The sequence below is a fragment of the Hetaerina americana genome, unplaced genomic scaffold (assembly GCF_022747635.1).
Source record: "Hetaerina americana unplaced genomic scaffold, ioHetAmer1.1.p SCAF_6, whole genome shotgun sequence".
Lineage (NCBI taxonomy): Eukaryota > Metazoa > Arthropoda > Insecta > Odonata > Calopterygidae > Hetaerina > Hetaerina americana.
The window spans coordinates 59,366,774-59,386,151 of NW_027287205.1; the positions used below are offsets into that span (position 1 = coordinate 59,366,774).

Consider the following 19,378-nt stretch of genomic DNA (forward strand, 5'->3'; position numbering starts at 1 on the left):
GGTTCGTCCGGAAAATAAGTGTACTGAGCTCAGGAAAAAAAATTTATTACACTTTTACATATCTTAAGCTAATATTCCTCAAAATAGGACCCTTGTGAGTCGATACACTAGTTCCAGCGGCGTTCTCATTCCTGGAACGCTCCCGCGAAGGCATCATCGGGAACCTCTCGAAGACACGTCGTCACGGCCTCTTTGACGGCGTCCAAAGTCCCGTATCGCGTTCCTTTCAAACTCCTCTTTATCTTCGGGAACAGAAAGAAGTCCGGTGGTGCCAAGTCCGGGCTGTAGGGCGGGTGCGGCAGCGTTGCCACGCCGTGCTTGGCCTAGAAGTCCGACACGACAAGCGCGGTGTGAGACGGCGCATTGTCGTGATGCAGCCGCCAGATGTTTTTGATCGCTGGCCGGACGCGGGCGACTCGTTTTCGAAGCCTGTCGAGCACTTGGACGTAAAATGCAGCATTTACAGTTTGTCGTTCAGGTACAAATTCGCAGTGGACGACTCCCCTTTTGTCAAAAAAGACAATGAGCATCGCCTTGATCCGAGATTTGCTCATGCGAGCTTTCTTTTGACGGGGTGATGATGGGGTGTGCCACTCCGCACTTTGTCTCTTCGACTCCGGGTCGTACTCAAAGATCCACGTCTCGTCACCCGAAACAAAGTTCTCTAAAAAATGTGGATCATTTTTGCAGTGATCCGCAAGTTGTGTCGCGAATTCCAAACGATTGAGTCTTTGATCATCACTGAGCACTTTCGGCACCAACTTTGCACAAATTTTTCGCATCTGTAATTGCTCCCTAATAATCTCGTGCACTATTGTTTTTGGCACATTACACTGCTCTGCTATCATCCGAACACTAAGACGATGATCAGAGTTCAGTACATCGCGAACTTTTCGCACATTTTCGTCGGTGAGTGTGGTTGATGGGCGTCCAGGACGTGGTTCGTCGTCGACCTCTTCTCTGCCCTCCACGAACATCTTGTGCCACCGAAAGATCATGTTTCTGGACATGGCTGACTCCCCGTAAGCCTGGTTAATCATACCGACAGTTTCGGTAGACGATTTCCCAAGCTTTACCGCAAATTTGATGGAATAACGCTGCTCCAAAAACTTCGGCATCGCGTTCCGTGACGTGGGTCGAGCGTGGAGGTTCGCGTTAACAGAGCTCCTCACTACACCACAGCTCAGAGCCGACTACCTTTTTCAGCGTCGCTTGCCAACATACCCCCCTCCAATCGCAGCCCGTCAGAGCGGTGCTGGGCGCGCGAATGAATAATCACCGGTACTCCTGCAATTCTGCCTCACTCTCTTCTCTTCCTATCCCTTCACACGCCAATTCCCACAACCTTTCATTCGACCAGTGTTTTGCTCTAAGCATCCTAGGATCCCTACCTGATTCAGCCACCAACATAGAGGTGAGAACTCGTGAATCCGCCTACATACTATCCTTCCGTTCCTTTAAAATTCCCACCCTAAACCGCCATATTTAATTTCCCTCCCAGCATTCCCTCCACACCTCCCCTCCACGCCCTTTCCCCTCTCCTCTGCAATAGCATATTTTCAGTCTCTCTTGAAGAAGGCCTCTGAGAGGGCCGAAAGCTCGAACAATTTACCGTGTGAGTGTTCTTTTAAATGTGTCTATTCTTTTCTATTTGTGTTATATTGTGTCAGCCCATTATTGTGCCGCTCGTGTGAGCTTTTCCGTATAATCGTTATATATATATATATATATATATATATATATATATATATATATATATATATATATATATATATATATATATATATATATATATGTAAATATGCATACACGCACACGGACATGGTTGTACAGTTGTTAAAGCTCTGGGTTTAGGGACCTGGTATGATTACGGATGATGCCTCTGGGACCTCCTCAACTTCGGGATAATTTTCTCATCATATGTTTCACAAAGCGAGTGTTAACATGAGGATACCCTCCCGTTCCCCCATCCCGCAGGGTTCTCTGCGCAAGAGCGGCTGCGGAGGCAACGGAGGGTGCGAGCGGCCCCTTGTTCTCCGCCGCCCCACGGCTGTCCGCAGCCCCTCCTCCAACCCTTGCGGCGTGATCATCCCTGGTGGAGGACCGGGACCGCATTATCTCAAGAAAAGCCCCAGCCCGACGTCCGCCGGGTCCGGTGTTTCGAGGAATGCGGAAAGGAAATCCGGACCCCCGAGCAAGGAGACGACGCCCAGCCCGAATGCAGGACAAGGTGAGACGATCCTAGAACTCCTTCACTCCCCTGCTGGCTCCCTAGAGAGGGATCGCAAAGGATTAAGTTCCAGTGTCCGATTAACTTCAACCAGTATAAGCCATTTCTTCTTCGTAATAATTTTGAATCTTCTAATTACGCAATAATTTCACCCATTAATGGTCAAATTATTTCATTAATTAAGTTATTTGTTCTAGTTCAAATGTATGAATCATATAGAACTTTCCTAATTTTTATTGTTTTAAGGAAAGTTATGGGCTCATCAATTTTTTGGTGCAATAATATCTTAACTAATTTTGCATAATAATTTCTAACAACTATCAAACAGAAAATGGTAAAATTCGTCACAATTTTGTCATTGTTTTTAGCATATAATTAATAATTCCAATTAGTTAAGATCAAATTTGGATTTATTAACCATTCTCGGAGGTGTTTGATATTTTTTCCTATCAAGGTATAACTTCGACGGTAATATCACCGAGGATTAATTTTAAATTCATTTAATTATACAGGCTACATAATATTTAATATTATATTAAATGAAAATTTAGTGGTACTAAGTGAAGTTTTTGAACTGCATTGCTCATTACGGCCAGCCTACTTGAAGTTTCAAACAGGCCTAAATTAAATTCATTTTGTTCATTACAGTGATTCTCATTAACTTAAGGGAAAACAAGCAATTTTGTTACTGAAAATGGTATTCCTGTACTGTTATTGTTATTTTTTTAGTTTTCTTCGTGTAAATTCATTTGGCTTTGCAGAATTATTTGGTGGGTAAAATTCAGGAATATGTTAAGTATTATTTCAATTCATTTTTTTTGATGCTGGTGAATCCAAGGGAAGCATAAAATAAGCTGGTAAATTATGTTGTTTGATTGTGTGATGTTTTTGTCTCCAGTTTTTAATATACAATGATTGCTTGCATTAAAATCGTAGAACTCTAACAGCAATAATTAGGCCCTATTTGCAACAATTCCATTGATTCTCCTTTACTTTCCATTCACCATATGCTTTAATAGCTTTTCAGTCTCAAATCTCTCCTAATGTAGCCTACATAGTTGTTTTCATATTTTTAGTGATAACTCATCATGGATATACTTTTTTTATGTCTCTACATGTGTCTTAAATTCAAATTGATTCATAAGGCAATTTTGTAGATACTCCAGAATTATATCTTCTAGTTAATACATACATTAGGATTCCAACACTGAGCCTTGAACAAAAAGTTTGATTAAGTGTCTCAAAATTCCATCTCACTTGCACAGCTTTTTGAAGTAACCTTTTATTCAAGTAATGTAACCTTTTATCAAGGCTTCAAAGTAAATTTGTTTCTTCAAATATTTTTAAGTAGTTTGGCAGAAAGCTGGGCATTGCAGCAAGAAGTTCCAATATTTTGTTCCCCATCCTGCTCCACAGATTTCACTATTTGAGATTCTTTTTGTTGAATTTGTCTTTGAAGAATTGGTGAAATAGATTATCTCATAGTTATTGCCATGCTCATCAGTAGGTTCAAGTGTATTTCAGCCATCACTGAGCAGTATGGATTTCCTGATCAGAAGAATATTTGAACAATGTGATATCACACGTGGGGTTATTAGGCATAGCAAGACAGAGTGTTGTAGCAAAGCAAGAGGTTTAATATGTCAATGATAGGGCAGGGCAAAACAGGATGGTATAATTTGTGGTAATTAGAGTGCTATTACATTTCTGATTGATTTTGACTTTCCTTCAATATGGCCTACCTTCTCTTCGTTTTATCCATTATAAGAATTTATATATGACAGTTGGTGTTATTGCAGCCTTTGATTCTACCTCATTTGGCTACCCATTCCTCTCCCTTGTACAATATACATTTCATTAAAAATGTTCAATACTGTGAGAAGTTTCACCTTGTTCCTAATACTTTTAAATATTTCTAAATATGTGCTGAGAATCACAAGATGACAAAATAACAGATGTTAGATTGACTTTGCTGGCAAATTTGAGTAGATTCACATTTTAGATACGGCTTTCATAGTAATTCATTTTATTTAGTGTATTTTTCAATTTATATAACCCTAATGAACTGCAAATAGATAATAAACAGCAGAGCTAATACATTAAATGGACTCTTTTCATCACAAATAATATGTTAGAAAAACAACTGAAAGTTCAATATAGCTTGCTTAAACTTCTTACTACTCCTCACCCCTATGCATTGATGCTTGCAACCCCTTTCATGCAACATCTGATGATTTATGGATTGTGTATGCTTTTAATGATCACCGTTTCTGAGTAACATTAAATGCCAATGCCACACTGTGCTTTCTCCAGGATTTGGAGAATTTGGGCCAGAGCAGGGTAAGAAGAAGGATGCCACAGAGAAGGAGAGGCTGGATGGGGTTGAAAATCCTACTCTAATCAAGGAGGAGATTGATGATACCACTGAGAAAGGAACTGCTGTCGTTGGGGGTGTCGGTGGGGTTGGAGGAGCTGTGTCACCATCTGCAGACAACAATGTCTCCAAATTGGGCCAGCTGTTTTTCAAGCTCAAGTATGAAACCTAGTCATATTTAATTATTTATGTGTAGCCCTACAAGCACAGAAGGGATTATATATAGATAAAATGTATATTTTTCTGCATGTAATGTATCCAAGAAAAATTTAGAAAACAAATCTGCAGTGAAGTTTTTGAAATGTCCACCAAATTTTTTAATTTTTTTCAGCTAAATATATATTCAATTCCAATTCTAAATCCAAAAATATTCATATCTGAAACTCCTTACCAATTTTTATCATAGTCAATAATTTATTTATGAGCAAAATACCCATTTACAGCAAAAACATGGGAGAACAATTATATTCTCACAAAGAAACAGTATTTATTACAAAGCAAAATGTTTTAATTAGATTAATACAGCTTCTCACAAAGATAAACAGGTATATTAATTTACAAGTCTCAATATAATAACGCAATTTTTAAAATTGCTAATAAAATATTTTGACAGTAATTGGAATTCCCTATGTAAACTCTTGTTCAATTAGAAATTACTTATGACTTTAGAACTCGTGAAAAATAAATCTTGATCATAAGAGCATGTGCATGCCTCATTATTATATGAACAGAAGTGTTAAATGAATAAATTTTACTATGAAAATCAATTTATAAAAGTTGCTTATTTCTTGTATTATGAGGAAGGATTCTTAAATTTATTAATGCAAGTAATTTCATGGTATCAATCTTTCTTCAAGTTATAATATTCAAAAAAATTATTCAAAATATTATTCAAAAAAGTTTACAAAAATCTTATCCTTGTAATTTTTCTACACTTTTGCAATGATTATAATATTGTGCCCTTAATAAATGTTACTGATATTTAAAATTAGTTACACATTTGCAATTCCTTTTAAGGCTTGATTTTTCAATCATTGGTAATAATTGTAGTTATTATGAACCCAAAAAGGAATATATTGTCAATTATTCACATTACGTTGATTTATTTTAGATCAAGGAAAGTGCTGGTGGATGATGTCTTCAGAATCTTATACAAATAACACATGGACACCACAGCCCCTTAACTTATGGTTTTTCAAGAATGATGCTTGAAGTGCCCTTTGTGAAATAGATCCAAGAATTGTGATTAAAAATATAGTACTCAATGCATACAAAGGATACAGAATACATATTTCACGTCATCCATGTATTCTAAAAAATCCAGATAGCACCCACCCCTTTTGTGCTATTAGGGATGCTATGGTCCCAGATAGCGGGCTTTACCTGTGGAAATGAATAGTATTAAATAAAACTTACAATTCTTTCAGTTCTTCCCCATGCAATTTAATTGAGAAGTGTAAACTGATTTTCCAATGTTAGTGTGTCATTGTCAATTCAGTCCCCGCAGGACTCTCTTCAACATTGGTCGTGTCCAGTCCAATTTAATGCCTGATGACATCATGAAGCGTCTGTCCGGAATATTTCTCGGGAGTAATTTCAAATGGGAAAGTCTGAGATTTGGTGAAATATACAATTCTTTTAAACTAAGAGTGCCAATTAGCCTTTCAGAGCATCTTCTTAAAGATGATATTTGGCCAGTTGAAGTGAAAGTGGGGAAATTTTACCCCTCCAAACTGCGGAAACTGACTCCTACTCATGACGAGGCAGAGTATATACCGGAAGGTTCAGCTGCAGCAATAAATCGGGTGAACTTCGAGTTGAAAAATTGTGATGCACCTAAAAAATAATGATGCGCTAGTGTTGCAAATGTAGTTGAAATTTTCTATTGATTTACATGTAAAAAAACTAGGCTAATATTTTTCATTCGACATGTAGCATTAACCAAGTATAGAAATACTCAGATTACCCGCAGGGAATAAACTGGAAAAAATTTATAAGGATTTGAATTTGCATGGTGTCCTTTAAGACAAGTAAAACTATTAACAAAAAAGGAAAGATAATGACTGTAAGGGAGGGCCTTTCAACAAAGTATTGATAATGCTAGACCTCACGTAGACATAGATGTATGATATCTAACAAAATGTGACAATGTATTAACTGCTGAAAACTATATTTCCTTGGATTTCTTCAGGTATAAAATGGAACCTTGGCCCTCTATAGATCAAATTCTTGATGTAGAGATTGAAAATACCATTGTATTAAATTTTGATATTTGATTCTGGTATGATGATAGGGTCTCATAACGTGAACTATAATCAAATGTTTAAATGCATCTAATGTTAGTTTCTGCTCAACTTTTTCTTCACAAATAGGTATAAAGCTGACAAAAATGCTTTGGTGGTCACTGTGGTGAAATGTCGTGACTTACCAGTAGCTTCAAGTGCTTCTGGAGCTGGCAGTAGTGATCCATATGTAAAACTGCAGCTGCTGCCAGATAAACAGCATCGAGTCAAGACAAGGGTTCTACGTAAAACTCGAAACCCAGTATACGATGAGGATTTCACATTCTATGGCATACACCTCAATCAACTTCCTGTAAGTGAATACTCTTATTTTTGCAATTCTGTTAAGCTATACATTTCACTTGAAGCTAGGGGGTGACTAGAAATCAAATGCTACCTGATTAATTGTTTTTAAAAATGTTTATAAGGACAAAAGTATTATTTTTAAGGGTGAAAGAATTGTTTTATAATATTTATTTCACTGTCTCTACACTACTTTCATATTACATGCAAAATTATTATTCTATTCTGAAGGTTAAGGTTAAATTGACACAGCATAAGCAATGGTACAACAATACTATTCCTTGCCCATCATAACAAAATCGCCACCAAGTAAACCTACAACAAAGCCCTCTACAATTCCATGTACTTCCTCCTACATTCATCCAACATGTCTATCATATTCATACCCATTCCTCACCTGCCTTACATCTTCCCCTCTATCAGAATCTTCAACACCCCATCGCCAATCAAATGCTCTGCATTCATATTTCCCACCACCTTTTGATTTCTCCCAACAATCCTCTCTCCACCCCCCATGCCACTTCCTCTTTGTTTTCCTTTCAGTCCACTTCATCAGCTCCATCCTTCGTCTCCCTTCACACATTTCAAAATGGCCTCCAATCTATGCCTATCATCTTGCTTCAATGACCATGTTTCCATGCCATACGAAACCATTCATGCTAAAAGATGTGCTAAAAACCATACCCTTTAATATTCTTGGAACAAGAGAATTATTTAATTTGAAGGAGATATGGAAGAGATCAATTGAGTTTCTTACAGCCTCTTTTTAGACTGATTATATGAAATAATATTTCCTTAAGCCGCAAAAGGTTTTTTAAATCCCTGTGAAAGTGAAAAGGAGGGAATGGAGATTTGTGTGGTACTTTTCAGGAAGGTTAATCTCTTGCCAGTGATCAGACACACAGTCAAAATATTAGAACGATCACATATACCCGGAGGTATTTCCCAAATAGGTTTACAAGAAAACTAATCCTATTGTCAGGGACTGTATCCGGTAATTTGTAAATACACACACAGTCACACTGGTTATGCTAAAGTGGTTTATGGGTAGTTTTTCCCTCATCAGGTACTGGCTCTGGAGACCAATTAGGTTTGTGAAGAAAGTAATCCAGATGCCAGGAACCTACTTTGGGTGCCTAATTTTATTCAAGAGTATTCATCAACATCCACCAGTTAAGAGAGATTCAAAGGTTTATTTTATTTGCAGAACATCACATTGCACTTTGTAGTGCTGAGCTTTGACCGATATTCAAGGGATGATATCATTGGAGAAGTTTTCTGCCCTCTGTCATCTGTGGACTTGGTGTCTTCAGGGACTGTGCAGGCAGGAGTGACAGCTGTAGGAGATACAAATAGTGCAAATCAGCAGCAAGCTCGACAATTATCCCTATGCCGTGACATTCACCCACGCAACCTTAAGGTTTGTCTCTCCATTAAATAGTATTTCATAAGTTCTGATGTAATTAATTCAGTAATAATTGTATAACTTTGTAGTTTTATAATGTGACTCATGCTTGTCTGTGAAGCAGGTTGGAAAGCCAGGTTGCTCCTTCTTTTATAATTGGGAAGTAATGAGGATATATTGTATGGTGAGACACTTGTACTTATGTATCACTTGATCTCTTCTTAATCCCCATTAATTTTATTTACAACATCCTAAAAGACCAGCAGTATTATGTTACTTGATTATATTATAGTTACATACTGAGACATAACTAATTAAATCGATAGAAATGCAATAACTTAAAGTTTAAAAAATATTTGCCTTGACCAGGATTCGAACCCTGATCTCACAATATCCTGCAAAGAACTTTAGCTAATTAAGCTACCAATGTGTCCCAATACACCTTGTAAATTTATTATAAAATTAGCTATGAATTATTTTATTAAAATTTCAGTTTATAGTGGAATACCTTGATAGTTTAATTGGCGAAGCACCTGACCTGATATGGAAATTCAAATCCCAGTCAAGGCAAATGATTTGTACACTTTTCATTGTTGCATTTTGGTGGGCACTTGCAGATTGCCCCAATAAAGTTACTGTCATGGCATCTCGTACAGTTACTTTGAATTTAATTTAGTGGACCTTGAAACTCTTGTAAGTGACCTCAGTCATATCATTACTTAGTTTCTCAAGTGGAGTCTTGATCTAAATCTAATAAATAATTGAAATGATGCACTTATTTGGTAAAATATCTAATTCCCCTAAGCCTTTTAATTAAACTGAATTTATGGAGTTAGGAGAGGAAACCTAGCGATCTACCTGCAAGAGGGCCAACAACCAACCTGTGGAAAAAACATTCAAAATATTCAAAGAGTTGCAGAGGATAAATTTAACTTCATCTTATGTAATAGGAAAATTGTCTAATAACGTTTATTAGAGATTGTTTCTCACATTTTTAGACCTCATCTCAAAAATATCTTGATTATTTATGTATATTCAATGAAGAAAGATTTATATTCTGAAATATAGAATATGTGAAGACAATTTATCTCATCCTTTAAAAACTGTTATGAAAGAATGAAAAGTATCAAATAATCATCTTAAACCGAGAGAGGAACACTAAAAGCAGAAGGCTAAGTGGTTAACCTCTTGAAAAATAAAAATCAAAAGATGAAAAAGTAGAAAATATGGATATATGATGGTATATAGAATGAATATCTAATCTAACCTTAGGTTGGTATGTGTTGCAATTCTTTTCAAATACACCATTCATAATGACAACAGCATGACACATTGTGTAAACTAATCAAACTAACTACCTACTTAGTACCAAATGTTGGAATAAATTTAGGTACTTTTATTAATATTGTTTTGCAAAAATTCATTTACTTGCCTCTCCTAACAAAAAACAGAACCTGAAATCAGACACTACAGTAAGTCCCTCTCCAATTTCTTATACTTCTTCCCTCACTTCACTCCATCCAATGTGCCTTTGCTATTCCTTCCCCTTCCTCATTCACCTAATATTATCCCCTTTAACACAGTCTTTGGCATCCCATTGTCAATCGAAATGCCATGAATCCATTTTTTTCTGCCTCTTTATTATTTCTCCCAACAATCCCCTCTCCTCTCCCTCCATACCCAGCCATTCCTCATCTGTTTTCCTTTCTGTCCACTTCACCTTTTCCATCCTTCTCCACACCCATGTGTCTGTATACCATCTTAAAGTGTCCTTCATGGATTGCAAATCAAAATTTTTCCTTCATTTTAAATTTAAAAATTATTTAATTCTCAACTATGAGTATGAACTTTTTTTTCGATTTGTACCCATACAAAAGTGTTCTTTATAATTGTCTCATGAATTTGTTTTTGTCTTTATTTTTATAAATAGTTATCCACCTAAAAAATTTCAAATTACTTGAAAAATTATTACAAAACTTTTAATGGATATGGAAGTGAATCATTTTATTTTCTCATCTCATCACCAGCATAATTACTTTTTCATTAAATATTGTTATGTTGTAAATATAATATTTTCTTGTAAAACTTTTCCCAATACAGATCCGTACCCAGGGGCGTGGTGAAATCCTCGTGTCACTATGTTGGCAGCCAGCTGCTAATCGCTTGACTGTAGTTGTGCTGAAAGCTAGAAATCTTCCCAAAATGGATGTAACAGGACTTGCAGGCAAGTACAGTTATTAAATCATATCATTAATCATCGCACATACATTACATTTTTAAGAAACAATACATATTAATAATTCCATATAATTCATATATAATCATTAGAATTCTTTTGATTCATTGATATTTGAAGAAATTAAATATCAATAATAAATTTTGAAGCCTGATTAGATTTTCTCAGCGCTACCAATTTTTTAAGGTGCATAATTGAATTTCATGTTCAATATTTTCTTTTATGTATATACAATGAAAAGGTAACAGGAGATATCATGACTATTTTACATTTTTGATGCGTATTTCGTGAATACCCCTAACCTTTAACAGGCTAGTCTGGGCCTAATGTTAGCAGTGAAAATGAAGTTGAGTGAACATTTGGTCTAAGAAATAAGATAACTTCTTCATGAAATCTTGATATAGAAAAATAGGAGCAACAAAGTTAGAACCAAAAATACCAGTACAGGTAAACAGCAACATGCAGGGCAGCCTCAAAAATATGTACAATATATTTGGGATTAAGGAGAAGAATTTTTGTCTTGATTGCTATGAAAAATCAATTTCATATATAAACAGTGAATCAAAGTAGCCTACAAAAAATTTTCTGATTTGTATCTCTGATGTACATAGATGTGCAGTGTAAAAATTAAGTCAGTCTTGTCGAAAATTGGTTTTCAGAGTGGTTGATATAAAAAAGGAGGTGATTAAGTCAATTTGTGGCATAATTTGACCTAATTCGAAACTCATGAAACATTCACTTTCAGATAAATGTGAAAACCTTGGAAATAAATAATTAATACTAGTCATAAAATGATATGTTATGAATATGTTAACATAGAATAATATTATTCTATATCTGTGAGAATCATGATAAATTTCACCCATAAGGATGAAATATTCTCATTGATATCATATTATATTGCATTTCAATCAATGGAATGAAAAAGTGTCATAAGAGATGCTTTTTAAATTTTAGTTTGTACCTTCCAACCCAAATATAAGAGTGCTTACTCTGAATTAAATATCATTTCTCTCCATTGATATGATAAAGGTACAAATATTTCATTTTTAAAAACGTTATATTTCAAGATAGGAAATTTCCATACCCTAATGTCCCCAAATGACACTTTTCACCATAACCATAATTACGTTCTTTCGAGTAGTAATAAGGTTGTTAGTTCCTGTTTAAAAACTAACCTCAAAAATTATATCACAAAGTAATGGTAGATGTATCTTGCTTCTACGTGAAAATTCAATGACCAATTGTCAGCCTTTACTTGTCTTAACCCACAAAGCCAGTATAGGTATTTAAATGCTTGGGCCCCACTCGTGGTATTTAATTTTTTTTTTAATCTCTCCCTGTTGCAGCATTGTTGAAAATAATTTATATCTTTTTAAATACTTATTCTAAAATTTAAAAAAAATTACCTACTGTTAAATTGCTTATTCTATTTATTAAAAATTTTCACTTTTTTATTCGCCTTTAAGTTTCGAACCTCCATTTTAAAAATTCAGTTTTATGTGATATAATTTGAAACAATCCTCTAAATATAGTCCTGGATTGCAGTTGGGGTACCAGTACACTCCATTCCTCCTTTTATCTCATGTGGAGCACACCTTACATCTTCTTTGAGGCCTTGACTTCTTCCCAGTCGGCCGTATCTTTTCATCTAAGTACCTCTCGACCAAAACTCCTCACTTGAACTTGCACTATCACATCCAATACTCACTTCTCTTTCTCCATCCAGGTGTTCAGCTAAATTCTCTATATTATCTTCAATCAAAAAAAACTTATCCCTCTTGGAATCCATTACAAGGGTTATGTACAAGGCTTTTGTTACTTCTCTTTCTCAAGAAAGAAATCTAACAACTGAGACTATAGAAGGTGGTGAGCCCTTTTGTCCTCACAACTGGTATGACGAAACAAACAGAAAGCACAATTCACGAATGGTTCCAGAGAAATTGTATAGAGATATCATATCAAGCAATAAAGACGAACAGAACCTGAGGAAAAAGCTTCAATGCAAAGAACTTGCTTATCTCAAAACGACAGACTTGATAGATTTATCTTCCTTATAGAGTGCCTATTCATGCGGCTGAAACAGAACAATTAGCAAGACTCATTATCTATGAGACCTAGGGCAACCATATATATTAAAAAAATTCTATGGGGCCACAGAAAAAAATTCTAAACCGATTTGCGATGTATCACGTACTGAGAACCGCACTGAGGGGTTAATATTGCAGAAAGAGTTCTATCTGATTCAGGTGACTTCAGTCATCTGATTATTTTTGTTGATAGAATAAATGCTCACAGTGTATCATTATTGGTGTTCATATAGCACTGTGAGTGTCCTGTACCATTAAAATCAAGGTGTTTTTCCATGTCTCCAGTTCTAGCAATTGGAGCATCAATGTCTCAATAGAACAAGATAGGCTCACAAAATCATTCCTTGGTAGATCGTTAAAATGCTGATAAACTTGCCCACTTTGATTGAAAATATTGTTTGCAATTTCATGCATCTCATTTATATTTTAATAATTTTACACATTTAACACACATATAAAAATCAATTCAAAGGCTTTAAAGTATACCGAAATTACATTGATGCGTGGACACCTATATAATACACCTAACAAAACTTTTGTTTTTCTGATTATTCTTTGCAATGGTAGAATTAACATTCTGTGATAAGCATCACTATCATGAGCCTTGATCACATAATAATACTGTATTTTTATTGCAGATCCATATGTGAAAATCTATCTTGTGTACAATGGCCAGAGGATTGCCAAGAAGAAAACACATGTCAAAAAACGAACACTGAACCCAGTGTTCAATGAGTCCTTTGTTTTTGACATCCCAGCAACCCATTCCCCTGTGGGAGCTAATCCAGCCAATGGTAATGCCCCTGGCTCTGGACAACACAGCAGTCAAGTTTCAGGTGCACTATCAGCACTTTTATCACAGCAACAAGGAAACACAGGAGATCAGACGGACCGCCACAATGCAGGAGAGAATGGTGGGTTGCTGTCTTGTGTCAGTTTGGAATTCCTCCTGTTGGACTGGGATCGAGTGACAAAGAATGAGGTAAGTTGTCAGCAGATCTACTGCTGAAACAAATTATATCAAATAGAGAGGGATAGTGCATTTTTGTGCCATTAATTCAGTCATTCATCAATGCTTCAATTCAAATATTGGCTAACTATATGTCTCCAGTTGTCTTTATCCACCACTAATTCTGTTCCATGAGGATGCCTCTTCATTCTTAAATTTCCAATTAATTATCCAAAGTTGAGTCCCTAAATCTTTCTCTTGACAGTCCATTCTATTCTACCTTTTTTAGTTCTTTAAAAATGGAATGTGTATCAAATGGTGCTCAAGTAGGTTCTACATTCAATAATTGCTCCAAAGGTTTCCATTTATTCGCATCTGCATACATATGTATGTATTTCCTTCTTTCTGGTTTAATTAGTTGTGATTGAAACTGCAAGAGGGAGGCCATACTTGGTTTCCACTGTGGGCATGCTGGAAATTATTTTAGCGCAGGCGGTGCTAGGAAATACTAATAAAGCACATATAAAGCGTTTGAATAAACAGCAGATTTATTTTGAGTTCTGTGGATAACAGACCAAGGTCAACGCGGTAAGATATATGCCATGGGTGCAACGTGCACAAGAGGGATGAACGCTCGGCTGGGGTTGAGACGTTACTGGTTCCGCGTGGGTCAAAATGCCTCCTCAAGGGTCGTGCCTAGGGTGACACCTCGCGGCACACCCCTGAATCGCACAAACAAATGAACCGCCACATCACCCCCCTTCCATGAACCGCCACATCCACCATCTACCCTGAGAACCATGTTTTAAGGCTCCAGTTTTCTCTAGTCCGTTTTCCCAATAGGCCTTATCACCCATTCATAGCATTTTTCACAGAGCTGGATGCCTTTAATATGTGATGCTTAACAATCAACATTACGTTGTGCTTTAGAGAATCCCAGCATTCCCTTTGAATACTGTTATTTGGATCAATTTCAATTATGTATTGCATATAACTGGATAGGTATAGGTACTCTTTATTACATCTGTTGATAGAGTGATTATGAGTAAATGCAAGCAAACTTGGATCATGTTACACACAACCCTGTGACATGATAACAACAGCCTTCTGTCATGGTACAGAAATCTCCACATCATGGCAAAGAATTCTCTGCAACATAGTGCCAAAATCAATGAGAATTATTTTGCACAGATAAAGCAAGCTCTTTTGAAACTTTTTCAGTACCCATCACGATTTAATGATTTAAATAAACTTTTACAATAGATACTACCGGTGGCAGATAATACATTACACATGGATGACTCATTATATTTTGTTTCTATTGTAAAATTGTCTGTATCTTTTTCTGTATGTTTCCGCACATGATGTCAATGCATCAATAAAGATTGAACAAATTTGGTATGATGATATTTGAGCATAATCACTGGAACATATTATTTATAGGTCATTGGTCGCTTGGAACTTGGCACTGGTGGTAAGGGCAGTGAGGCTGCTGGAGCAGCATTACACCATTGGAACGAAGTGTGCAACTCACCCCGTCGCCAGATTGCAGAATGGCACAAATTACATGAGTGAAGGAAGATGAGTATCAAATGACATGACAAGGTACCAACCTCTGTTATGAATGAAAGAAGCACATGTAAACACACAAGTAAATCCTATGTAAATGAGGACAGGTGGGCCAATTTCACATGGTGTGACTGAGAAATTTGAATGCTTGAAATTCCTATGCCATTTAAAGTGAGACTTATAAAAGTTATCCTCTATATGATTGCAGTAACAGTAGTAATGAACTGTTTATACATTTTATTTACTTCAAAGAGGAAATTTAATGCTTTGGTAAATAATTTAATCAATTGTCTAATGGATAATTATGTAGGAAGCATTCTCCACATATTTTCATTGATTACTATCAAAGACTCTCAAGTAAGTAAAAGCAACACATTGTGGTTCCATTGACTACACACTTTTGATGTAAAAAGAAAAACATTACCAATTAATTACTCAAAGTAGACAAGTAAAATGTAAAAAAATTGTAATAAAATACTAAAATTCACTTTTGTGCATCAATAGAAGCATTTGTGTTATTTGATTGTTTGTCATGTGGATAGTGGAATTTGCATAACTCGTTAATTCATATTAACAAAAAAATAACATACATGTCTCTAATGAGTTTCTTTAACCCTTAGACTAACATGAAGGAAGCATTTCATACAACTTTGTTTCTCCATTAATTCAAGTGTGAAAAGTTTCCTGCATTAATTTTCTGATTATTGGTGTTCAGAGTGCATAAACTCTCAAACCCCAGGAAAGTCAAAGCCATTTATCAATTAGTTTTATTAGAGGTCTTTTTCTACAGAAATGAAAAAACAATAAAAATGAGAAATAAAAGGGATTTTAATCAGTAAACCCAGAATTTGGCAGTTCGCCATGGGATCAGATGTGAATATTTTTTTCTATTTTGGAGCTGGAGTTACTGTGGAAGTAGATGAAATGCAAAGTAAATCCCTACCTTACTCTATAGAGATATCTCATATTTTGAGTGCTCAATGGTTTCTTGGACCACTTTGGTTAACAATATATATATGGTTCAAATGACCTAGAGTACTGTACTGTATGATATTTCATGCATACTCTTGATGTGACTCTGTACTCACTAATTAATATCAAATAAGAGAATAAATGCATATAATGTCAAAGTGTTACATTATGACTCAACGTTGTAACAATCTTATCAGTGATGCTCCCTCTCAAAAACACTGCTTCAAAATGTCATGGTGAATATGCTTTTGTCTGGCAGTTCAACAAGGTCTTGTGGTTATGATTTACCTACTAAAGGAAACTGAATTTTTGTATTTCAATGTAATGAAGCAATGTGCTCATATGGTAATTTGTATGGACTTATGTATCTACCTTCAAAGCTTTAATGTGCCCAGCAAATCACATTGGTTGAATGAATGCTGCTTGGCTTATGATAAAGAACAGGTTTCCTTTGAATTCCTTTGCAAGTGTTGCCATTTATGGGATGCAAATTTCCTGAAAACTTTTCATAACTTATCTTTTTCAACGTGAAGCAATGTTTAGAGCAGTTTCTGGAAAATATTTTAGCATGGCAACATTGCACAAGTTTGCAGCACATGAACATAGAACATGCACAGCCAATGAATATGAGTTGATGAATCATTCATTCAAGATAATGTGTTAAAATATCAGTGTTATGTATGTTGCACTTTCATTCAAGCTAATAGCATGCAATAAAACCATAACGGGGCTTTTTTGAAATCAAAGAAATAGTTAACCATTTCCAGTATTTTTATGAGTTTTTGACATTGTCATTCCCAAGTTGAATTCGTTTTAGGTACCTAATAAAATAACTAATAATTTCCAATACCCAAAGTACCTACCTACCCACCTATATGTTTTGCATACTTAATGAATTTGTATGATTTCTAACAATGTAAATAAAATGAGAATGTGTATGTAAAATACAGCAATACATACAAAGTAGGGGATGGTGCCTATAATTAAACATTTATGGGCTTCGATGTGGATTCATACAAGTTGACTAACATACTAACAGCTATAGTCTATCTTCACAAGAAAATATGTAAACTTTGTGCATACTTAGTCACAGAACAATAAAATCAATAAAATAAGAGTTATTATCTTACTTCTTAAAGTGACCACCTTAACATTTTTATATCACTATGTATTACTTACCTAGGTGCAGCAAGAATTTAGAATGTATACCAAAGGTACCTACTGACTCTCTTGAGGCAGTGACCCTGTTTTAATGATGCACATACCTTAAATTCCCATGAATAGCAAATTAGTTATAACATCTTTTTGTAAAGTTTTCATTATTATTCGAAATGCATTATGAACAATTAATAATAGTTAAAAAATAAAATAAAACATCTCTTCTTAGGGTATTCAAATTTATTATTTCATGAACTAAAACCTATGCCATCAAGGTTTGTAAAAGGTAAACTGAAGTGGTAATATTCTTTACTGCCCATGGTACAAATGCACCCATCTCTAAGAAAGATTGTGTCACCATGTATGTGTGCCTGATATATACTTGGGAATTTAAGGTTATGAAAAAAAGTATCCATCACTACATAGGAGTAGATTGGAGGGATATGTGACTTATCTGCATCATGTGCATGTGGCAGATGAAGAGTCAGGGTTGGTAGTGTCACCTTCAGAAGTAGGAGGTGTGTTCATCATCAACCATTGTTTTCAATGTATTCATGGAGGATATGGTAAAAAGAGGAATCAGAAGAACTGGGAATTTAAATGAAAGTCAGTGGGGAATTTATAAAATAAGTCAGGTTTGGGAATGATCAAGCTTTAGTTAGCCAATCGGCCAAGAAATTACAAGCATTGATGAGCAAATTGGAAAGTCAGTGTCATAGGACCGGGAATGAGAATAAAGGCAAACCAAACAAAGGTTATGCAAATTTTTAGAAAGAGGAAAAATCAGTTAAATTTTAAGACAGGAGTTCATAAACTATAGCAGGAGGAGCACCTATCTTGGAGGTGTTTTGGACCAAAATGGTCAAAGTCACTGGGATTTAAAAAGATGAATTGCATTAGGCAAATAATCCTTCATGAGAAGGAAGGGATTGATGACAAAAACATTTGGTAAGGATTTTAAGAAAAAATAGTGAATACTGTGATACAGAGAATAGTTTTGTATGGTGAAAATATTGTTTTCAAAGGAACAAATGGGAGCAGATTAGAGGCTTTTGAGATGTGGGTGTGGAGAAGGTTGAAAAAGGTCTAATGCATGGGAAGGAAAGGAAAACAAATGAAGTTCTAGGAACAGTACTGGGAGAGGAGAGAGGATTGGATTGCAGAGCATTTCAGTTGGGGATGGAATATTGGGTGTGATAGAGGAGAGAATGTTGGGTAAGTGATGAAGGCTTAAGGAATGGGATAGGTATGTTTTACTGAATGAAGGGAGAAGGATGTACATATGAGGTTAGGCTGAAAAGTAATGCACACATGCTTGTAGAGCTCGAGCAAAAACAATTAGCAAGTTTTTTTATTCCGTCACTGAAAAACTCTTTTGACTTTTCTCGAATCCAGGACTTGACAGCTGCCTTCACCTAATCATCTGAAGTGAAATAATTACCCTTGAGGTGTCTCTTGAGTTAAGGAAAAAAATAAAAATCGCAAGGCACAAGACGGGGGAAATAAGGAGGGTGTAGAATCAGTTTGAAGTTCAGGTTTTGCAGAGCCTCTCCAGGTGCGCACGAGGTTTGTGGACGAGCGTTGTCATGTTGCAAAATTATTGGCACCAGGCTGCCTTTAACACAACAAACTCGACATCGGAGGTGTTTTAGAGTTTGTATATACTGAGAAGAATTTACCGTTGCTCCTCATTCCAGAAAATCAGTCACATTAACTCAGTGAGCATCCGAAAACACAGTCAAAAGAAGTTTCATCAACAATTATGGCTTTTCCAGGCTCGCAACCATGAAATTTTACCACCCATTGATTT

The 19,378-nt window shown here is 35.8% G+C and overlaps 1 protein-coding gene across 2 annotated transcripts in view; it reads left to right on the plus strand.

The window, feature by feature from the left end:
- The window catches only part of Syt4 (Synaptotagmin 4), a 519,138-nt gene extending 501,418 nt beyond the window's left edge, over positions 1-17,720 (plus strand). For both annotated transcript variants that reach the window (XM_071594356.1, XM_071594357.1), the window contains exons 3-9: positions 1,978-2,230; positions 4,544-4,763; positions 6,977-7,199; positions 8,397-8,609; positions 10,695-10,818; positions 13,559-13,902; positions 15,313-17,720. In XM_071594356.1, coding sequence (XP_071450457.1) covers positions 1,978-2,230; positions 4,544-4,763; positions 6,977-7,199; positions 8,397-8,609; positions 10,695-10,818; positions 13,559-13,902; positions 15,313-15,444 — 1,509 coding nt within the window. In that variant the 3' untranslated portion in view covers positions 15,445-17,720. The remainder of the gene's footprint in view (positions 1-1,977; positions 2,231-4,543; positions 4,764-6,976; positions 7,200-8,396; positions 8,610-10,694; positions 10,819-13,558; positions 13,903-15,312) is intronic.
- Positions 17,721-19,378: the final 1,658 nt, after the last annotated feature.